At 35.3% G+C, this 9201-nt stretch overlaps 1 protein-coding gene and 1 non-coding gene across 2 annotated transcripts; both read left to right on the top strand.

Moving 5' to 3' along the window:
• The first annotated feature begins 380 nt into the window (after window positions 1–380).
• Window positions 381–453, top strand: TRNAK-CUU (transfer RNA lysine (anticodon CUU)). Its single transcript has one exon. It is a non-coding gene; the product is annotated as a tRNA-Lys (tRNA).
• Window positions 454–6043: 5590 nt separating this feature from the next.
• On the top strand, window positions 6044–7087 carry LOC149611141 (uncharacterized). Its single transcript, XM_089858493.1, has 2 exons — window positions 6044–6601; window positions 6676–7087. The coding sequence occupies exons 1-2, from the start codon at window positions 6195–6197 to the stop codon at window positions 6746–6748; spliced, it is 480 nt and encodes a 159-aa protein (XP_089714619.1). The 5' UTR covers window positions 6044–6194; the 3' UTR covers window positions 6749–7087.
• Window positions 7088–9201: the final 2114 nt, after the last annotated feature.

The following is a 9201-nucleotide window of genomic DNA, read 5'->3' as shown; positions in this document are numbered from 1 at the left end:
AGTATCCGACCCCACAGATTAAGAGGTACCCCACCCCACATCACCCCGACATTTTCGAGATAAAATTTAAGGATAAAGTCTCGAGAATTCTATCAAGTCTCTATGGCAAGAAAATGAATATAAAAAACTAAAAGAAAAATAGAAAATAAATATAAAAATCTAAAATAAAAAAAATCAGAAGTGTCCGACCCCACAGATAAAAATTCAAAAGTATCCGACCCCACAGATAGAGAGGTACCCTCCCCCTATCCCCGACACTTTAGAGATAAACTTAAGAATAACAAGGGTGCCACCCAGCCAGGAGCGGTGTTGTGAAGTCTCTGATGTGACGTAAAATGTCAAAGTTTTGCCAAAATACGTGACGATTATTGTTCTTCGAAGCTTCCGTGGTGCAATGGTTAGCGCGTTCGGCTCTTAACCGAAAGGTTGGTGGTTCGAGCCCAGCCAGGAGCGGTGTTGTGAAGTCTCTGATGTGACGTAAAATGTCAAAGTTTTGCCAAAATACGTGACGATTATTGTTTTTCAAAGCTTCCGTGGTGCAATGGTTAGCGCGTTCGGCTGTTAATTGAAAGTTTGGTGGTTCAAGCCCAGCCAGAAGCGGTGTTGTGAAGTCTCTTAAGTAACGAAAAAAGTCAAAAGTTTTGCGAAAATTCGCGACGATAATTGTTTTTCAAAGCTTCCGTGGTGCAATGGTTAGCGCGTTCGGCTGTAAACCGAAGGGTTGTTGGTTTTAGTCCACCCTGGAGCGTTGTTGTGAAGTCTTATAAATAACGTAAAAATTCAAAGTTTTTCCACAATACCTGAATATCATTTAATTTCAAAGCTTCCGTGGCGCAATGGTTAGCGCGTACAGCTGTTAACCGAAAGGTTGGTGGTTCGAGCCCAGCCAGAAGCAGTGTTGTGAAGTCTCTGATGTAACGTAAAAAATCAAAGTTTTGACAAAATATGTGACGATAATTGTTTTTCAAAGCTTCCGTGGCGCAATGGTTAGCGCGTTCAGCTGTTAATCGAAAATTTGGTGGTTCAAGCCCAGCCAGAAGCGGTGTTGTGAAGTCTCTTATGTAACGAAAAAAGTCAAAGTTTTGCCAAAATTCGCGACGATAATTGTTTTTCAAAGCTTCCGTAGTGCAATGGTTCAAGTACCTACAAGCACCCACAAGTACCTACAAACACTCACAAGTACCCACAAGTACCTACAAGTACCAAAGGCAGTGTGGGGGACCTTTTCCAACTTAACTTGTTAGCTCACACAAAGCTAGGTCCCCTTGTTTTTCAACCACCACGAGATTTGAACCTAATAGATTTAAAAGTGCTAACATCATAAACTGACTCTTTACACTGCTTAAATATCGCAGATTGGAATGGTTTTGAAAATTTAAATATAAACATACTTAGACTTAATTATAGTCAATGAAAATTGCTTAGCGGAATGTTAGGTGTTGTACCTTCCATTTAAAACCGGAAGCTTTGAAAAACAATTATCGTCGCGAATTTTGGCAAAACTTTGACTTTTTTCGTTACATAACAGACTTCACAACACCGCTTCTGGCTGGGCTTGAACCACCAAACTTTCGATTAACAGCCGAACGCGCTAACCATTGCAGCACAAAAGCTTTGAAAACAATTATCGTCACGTATTTTGGCAAAACTTCTACTTTTTTCGTTACATAAGAGACTTCACAACACCGCTTCTGGCTGGGCTTGAACCACCAAACTTTCGATTAACAGCTGAACGCGCTAACCATTGCGCCACGGAAGCTTTGAAAAACAATTATCGTCACATATTTTGTCAAAACTTTGATTTTTTTACGTTACATCAGAGACTTCAGAACCCCGCTTCTGGCTGGGCTCGAACCACCAACCTTTCGGTTAACAGCTGTACGCGCTAACCATTGCGCCACGGAAGCTTTGAAATTAAATGATCTTCAGGTATTGTGGAAAAACTTTGAATTTTTACGTTATTTATAAGACTTCACAACAACGCTCCAGGGTGGACTAAAACCAACAACCCTTCGGTTTACAGCCGAACGCGCTAACCATTGCAGCACAAAAGCTTTGAAAACAATTATCGTCACGTATTTTGGCAGAACTTTGATTTTTACGTCACATCAGAGACTTCACAACACCGCTCCTGGCTGGGCTCGAACCACCAACCTTTCGGTTAACAGCTGTACGCGCTAACCATTGCACCACGGAAGCTTTGAAGAACGACAATCGTCACGTATTTTGGCAAAACTTTGACTTTTTTCGTTACATAAGAGACTTCACAACACCGCTTCTGGCTGGGCTTGAACCACCAAACTTTCGATTAACAGCCGAACGCGCTAACCATTGCACCACGGAAGCTATGAAGAACAATAATCGTCACGTATTTTGGCAAAACTTTGACTTTTTACGTTACATCAGAGACTTCACAACACCGCTCCTGGCTGGGCTCGAACCACTAACCTTTCGGTTAGGGGGGACGTAAAAGGAGGCCGGGCTATTTCGCCTCTCCTCAGTCGGAAAATACGTAGTTTTCGACATTCGCTTCGCGTTTACGTGAGTTTTCTGGTCCGTGACCAAATAAGGATTTTTTAAACTAGACATTAGGCCAGCGACTTTCCTGCACGTCGTCTGCTAAACCAAAGAAGTGGATAATTAAAATATTAGAATTTTAATGGTACCCTTGAACTTTCTCAGTAGTCTCGTGGACCACTGACCCCCCTCCGATTTAATTTTTGAACTGGACCAGGCAATTTTTAAACTGGTCATTGTAAAAAATTGTATTATGTTAATTACAATAAGAATACAAACTTTTATTGATTTACGTTTTTTTTGAAGTATTATTATAAATAAATGTTTGATTGAGCTAAATTTATGGTCCCCTTTATATATGTTTCTGCTTAGTGCAGATTTTGAAAATGTAAAACTGTTTCTTAACATTCTTAATTAAAATGAAGACTGAAGGAACAGATATTAATCAAAAATGTCTTGATTAGAATCAAGACCTAAAAAGTATCGATAAGTCTGAGGTTATCACTTGTCTGAAGGATCAGATATTAATTTTTCTATTTAATTGAAACTTAAATGCATGCTTAAGAAAAAACAACGTTCCATTACCGTTTTCCGTTGAAATAAATTATTTTACTGGTAATCAATTTCAAAAATTTACTTATCTCGGCTTTTCGACCACAATTCCATTACCCGAAAACATTTTATCATTACATTAATTACTTTTGGGAGATAACGTGTCAAAATAACCTATAAAACAATAAAAAACTGTAATAGCGGTCTGTTTAGCCATGACAAGAACCTTTTAAAAGTTACAAGCACTATATAACCCTTTCGAGACTAACAGGACCTGAGCAAACTATTTCATCATGTGCGACCTCGGCCTTGAAACTCTCTCATAGTCCCAGTGTGTGTAGAACATAATTTTTCGCTGTTATCTGCCAAAATCAATCTTTCTAGGTAGTGCCGCCTCCTCACTTGAATTTTTCATGATATATTAAGGTTTGAACGAACAAAATTCAAGAGAACCATTTTCACTACCATGTCCCTCTGCTAACTTGAAGCAAACTTTCCTCTCTTTCTGCTGCTCATTACCGGTGCCATTCCCTTGACTTTTTGTTCGTTATAACTACTATCATGAGTTTATTTATTTCAAACCAAAATATAAAAAAATTGGATTTTTTTCCTTTTGTGCTACTTAAAATTTACAAATGTATATAACGTTGTCCGTGCCATATCAAATAGTCTCTAACCATTGTTAGAAACTAGAGAGAGAAATTGGGCAGTAACACTGATCATGCCCTGAACTATGAGAAAGAACAATACGACGGTTGACTAAAGTACACTTGATATTACATCATTTTGCAAAACCGCGAGTAAAAATCTAACTGTCCCTATTGAATTTGGCGCCATTGGTTTTAGAATAATTAAAATGTTCCACTGCGAAGCGTGCCGGTCACGAATGGGGATGTAACGTCTTTAGGAACCTTTTAAAACGCAAAACCATACACGTACTCTCCCAAAAGTAATTAATGTAATGATAAAATGTTTTCGGGGAATGGAATTGTGGTCGAAAAGCCGAGATAAGTAAATTTTTGAAATTGATTACCAGTAAAATAATTTATTTCAACGGAAAACGGTAATGGAACGTTGTTTTTTCTTAAGCATGCATTTAAGTTTCAATTAAATAGAAAAATTAATATCTGATCCTTCAGACAAGTGATAACCTCAGACTTATCGATACTTTTTAGGTCTTGATTCTAATCAAGACATTTTTGATTAATAAAAACTGTCTTTGCGACAAAGATGAGAAAAAGTAAGAGATAATTGCCGGAAGTAACAGAAATTCAAATTTTGACTTTTGTAGACATGATTATTAAACATTGAATATTTTAAAAAATTGCTTATCTTAGTTTTTTCACCAAAATACCTTTAGTAAAAGTATTTTATTGTGAAATATCTGCATAACATTACGCATATCTGGGAGCACTGCCGTGCTCCCAGCCAAGTCGAGCACTGACATCCTTTTCTCGAAGCAACTCGTGGCACTTTTAAACCCACTGTAACTTCGTGATGGTTAGAGGTAAAAGGTTGAAATTTTGCTTGCCGCGAGGACTGTCAATCCTAGCTCTAGTTTCCAAATTTCAAGTTCCTACCCTATATACTTTTCGAAATATCGCAGGTGAAATTTACCTTATTTTGTCACTCACTCACTCACTCACTCACCGATCATCAAAATTCTAAGGTACTTCTAGAGGAGATAGAAACTTAAAATTCAGGATTTAGTTTTCATTTATTTTATAAAGCACAGAAAAATTAAAACATCCCGAAATTTTTATAAAATTGTTCTTTAGTTCTTTATTTATAGGATATCGCGTACAATCTTTATTACATATTCTCTGCGGGTCGAAAGGGGTAATTCAGCGTAAATATGGACAAACGTTAGCGATTATATTGGCAAACGAAGTACCACGAGAGGGTCTTGTTTTAATATAACTACCGAAGTATAACGAGAGGGTCTACAAAAAGAAGTGAGATCCTATGAAAAACATTAACATGTACAAAAATGGGCCAAGCCTCGCCTCGTGCCCTTTCCGCTGTAAAACGTTCTGAGATCCCATGTAGAGCCAAGTCTGCCTTTTGATCTCATTCAATCGCCAATTGAACAATTATGTTATAAATTAAGTCCTTTTCCTAGTTAATAACCAATATTCTTTGACTCTATCATTATTATACATCTTTGTTCGTATCAAAAATATCGTGACTTGGCAAGCGCGTGTATATAAGGTTATGCATGACTCTTCTTATAAACTTGTACATATCTCCTCGACCATAAACGATTTAGTGAATATCCCTTCGATTATTTTAAAATCGGCAACGATTTAGTGAATTTCCCCTCGACTTCCTTTTAATATTACTTACCTGCGATTGCCAAGTCACGATATTTTTGATACGAACAAAGATTTATAATAATGATAGAGTCAAAGAATATTGGTTATTAACTAGGAAAAGGACTTAATTTATAACATAATTGTTCAATTGGCGATTGAATGAGATCAAAAGGCAGACTTGGCTCTACATGGGATCTCAGAACGTTTTACAGCGGAAAGGGCACGAGGCGAGGCTTGGCCCATTTTTGTACATGTTAATGTTTTTCATAGGATGCATTTTACTTTCTATTAAAAATATACAGTTAGGTTTGAGTATTCGGCTCTATAAGGAGAATAAAATATACTGAAAATCGATGATCGCTGATAAAATAAAACTAGTATTGAGACCTAACAAAATGTGTTAGTTAATTGACTATAACCCAAGGGATTGAGCATAGCACGAAGGGTCGGTCATTCGAAGAAATCATCATTCTCGAAATCGACATACATACACAAATATACACACAGACACGCCCAGTGTAATACCTCTCCATGACGTCATCGTCACTCGGAATGGTAAAGAGTGAGATAAAAAAATCTGTTTTATCAGGGTTTTTTTAAAGGCATAATGAAATGGTCAGACAGTTTTTTCATCGATTTATAATCACATAAAAATCAATAACGAAATTTAGTGAAACCTTTATAGATAAAAGCGATAAAAAAGGTCCCCCCCTTTACCGAGTTGAAATGATAGGCGTTTCGTATGTTATCAAATTATTTTAGCTGCTAGGCCATTTAGAGAAGGTTGTTTAAGTTTTAACAGGAGCTAATATGGTTTTCGAAGCCGGACATAAGAAAATAGGAAATAAGATGATAGCAAGGTGCTTGTACCAACGGTACCTAAATTTACAAGTGCCCCTCGATCAGATTCACAAAATTGTTCATTTTCGAGAAATAGCGAAGGAATTGGGCGTTAGTTCAAGAAGTCAAGAAAATGCAGCAAAAATGTTTAGGGGAAGATTCATAAACGATTATAAGAGTAGTGACCCAACGGAAGAAGAAGGACTGAAAACGATTTTTATGAAATTAGTTAATTCAACAACTACCGAAGCTGACCCTTCTGAATCAACATCAAATGAAATTCAAACAAGATGGGGAGATTTATTGAAAGAAAATTATACGCCCAAGTCAGGCATGGCATCAAATACCGCATCTAGATTGTCAAATTTCAGTCCTAAGTTTGTATAAATTATTTAATTGTATTGTAAATCTGTTAAATCTATAAGTTAATTTTATTTTATTTTTCTTTTAGTTGTCAGTCAACTCCCGTTAAAGAACAAGATGAAAGGAACAATTGGGTAAGTTGGTTTTTTTTAGCAGCTTAACAATAAAATTAGTAAAATTACACTGTATTTCCACCAATTAGGATGAAGAAGATTTAATGGCGGATAATTTAACCCTAACTGGTCCTGAAATCACAGTTTCAAATATGACAGGCTCTCATGTCCCATTGCCCAATCAGATCTGAATCTCTTATGTCTTTTCTTAAACATGAAGAGGAGGCAAAAGCAACGCCATGATTTTAGTTATTTTTATTTATCACTTTTATTAATTCATTTGTTTGTTTATATTTTTAATTGTCTGTAATTTTTGTACAAAATTTAGTTCTTTTCTTTTGATAATTTTACATGTCTTTAGAATAAATTCAATTGTTCAAAGTAAAATATTGATTTTTATTAAGAGAGGGTGGTCCTAAATAGTGTTCCTGGCTTTTTTAAGTCCAAAACTTGGGCCTAAATAGAAACAGCCTTTTATTAATGAAGTCTTAAGGCACCATCTCGATTAAATCCGCTACATTTTTCAATATAATAAATAACTAAATCTAACAGAATAGGATGTTTGCGCCATTCTTCAAAGGGTTCTAATTCTACATAACTTTCCATGTTGGTGAAATGTTCTTTTTTTTTTTTTTTTTTTTTTTGGAGGTTTCAATGCAAGCGGGTCAGAGGACCTCGGCAAGGATGTGATTAGTCAGGTTTCATTATGTGTGTAAGCAGGGGAAGGAAATGAGGTTTACTTGGGAGGTGACGGATGGGGTGTGGGGGTCAAGTCACCTCCGGCGGACACGGGGCAGTCGGCACCTATAGGGTAGGATCGCCGACACGTGTCTTATTCCCTCAAACTTTGCCTCCCAGAAGCTTAGCTTACAGGAGTACGCCACACTCCCGGCTGTTGGTGAAAATTACAGCAACCAATTTTTCAGAGTAGAAAATGACGGGTAAACTGTTCCATAGCGGCTCTTTGGTGACACGTGACCTGAGTTTAATAAACACTTGCAGTTTGTTTCCATAAGTCATTTAGAATGTTTTAGCAGACGATGCATGGGAGAATATCTACTATTTTAGAATTTGGGGTAATTCGGCAAAAGTTCGGCAAAAATAACTTCGGGGTAAAATAGTGTTTCACCCCATAATATATTGCCGAAAAACCCCTGTTTTACCCCAAACTTTTGAATTTCCTCAATATTAATGTATTATAAAGATAATATAAATTAATTTCAGTGTTTAATAGTAAAAAAGGGATTTACCAGCTTATAGCTTAGTTTTAATCTTAATTTTGTAGTTTAATTAAAAGTTATTTTAATTTTTGTCCCAAAAATGTACGTTTTTGGTCTAATTTTATATTAATTATATTTAATTATGTGGAAATTAATGCTGGATTGTGGTTCGGCAGAGTACATTTAGATAATAAATTGAGATTCAATTAACAATTCACATTAATATCAATGTTTTATTGAAAATTCAATCCTTGCCAAAAAAAACCCTATTTTACCCCAAACTTTTGAATTTCCTGAATATTAATGTATTATAAAGATAATATAAATTAATTTAAGTGTCAAATAGGAAAAAAGGGGATTTACCAGCTTCTAGCTTAGTTTTAATCTTAGTTATGTAGATCAATTAAAAGTTATTTTAATTTTTGTCCCAAAAATGTACGTTTTTGGTCGCATTTTACGTTAATTATACTTAATTAAGTTGAAATTAACGTTGGATTGTGGTTCGGCAGAGTAGATTTAGCTTATAAATTGAGATTCAATAAAAAATTCACATAAATGTCAATGTTTAATTCAAAATACAATCCTTGCCGAATAATCCCTATTTTACCCCAAACTTTGGAATTTCGCACTTCTTCAACGACTCGGCATATTTTTTCATTTCTCCCCGTAATATTTTGCCGAAACATCCCTATTTTACCCCAAACTTTGGAATTTCCCGCTTATTAATGTTTTTAAAAATAATAAAAATTAATTTCAGTGTTAAATAGGAAAAAAGGGGATTTACCAACTTCTCGCCTAGTTTTAATCTCAATTATGTAGATCAATTAAAAGTTAATTTTTGTCCCTAAAATGTATGTTTTTGGTCGAATTTTTCGTTAATTATGCTTAATTAAGTTGAAATTAACGTTGGATTGTGGTTCGGCAGAGTAGATTTAGCTTATAAAATCAGATTCAATAATCAATTCACATTAATATCATTGTTTAATTGAAAATTCAATCCTTGCCGAAAAAACCCTATTTTACCCCAAACTTTAGAATTTCCTGAATATTAATGTTTTTAAAAGATAATATAAATTAATTTAAGTGTCAAATAGTAAAAAAGGAGCTTTACCAGCTTCTAGCTTTGTTTTAATCTTAATTATGTAGTTCAATTAAAAGTTATTTTAATTTTTGTCCCAAAAATTTATGTTTTTGGTCGAATTTTACGTTAATTATGCTTAATTAAGTTGAAATTAACGTTGGATTGTGGTTCGGCAGAGTAGATTTAGCTTATAAATTGAG

Source organism: Phalangium opilio, unplaced genomic scaffold, assembly GCF_054372755.1.
Source record: "Phalangium opilio isolate 3A_F unplaced genomic scaffold, DU_Popi_V2 ptg000246l_1, whole genome shotgun sequence".
Classification (NCBI taxonomy): domain Eukaryota; kingdom Metazoa; phylum Arthropoda; class Arachnida; order Opiliones; family Phalangiidae; genus Phalangium; species Phalangium opilio.
This window is presented reverse-complemented; position numbering and strand designations above follow the sequence as displayed.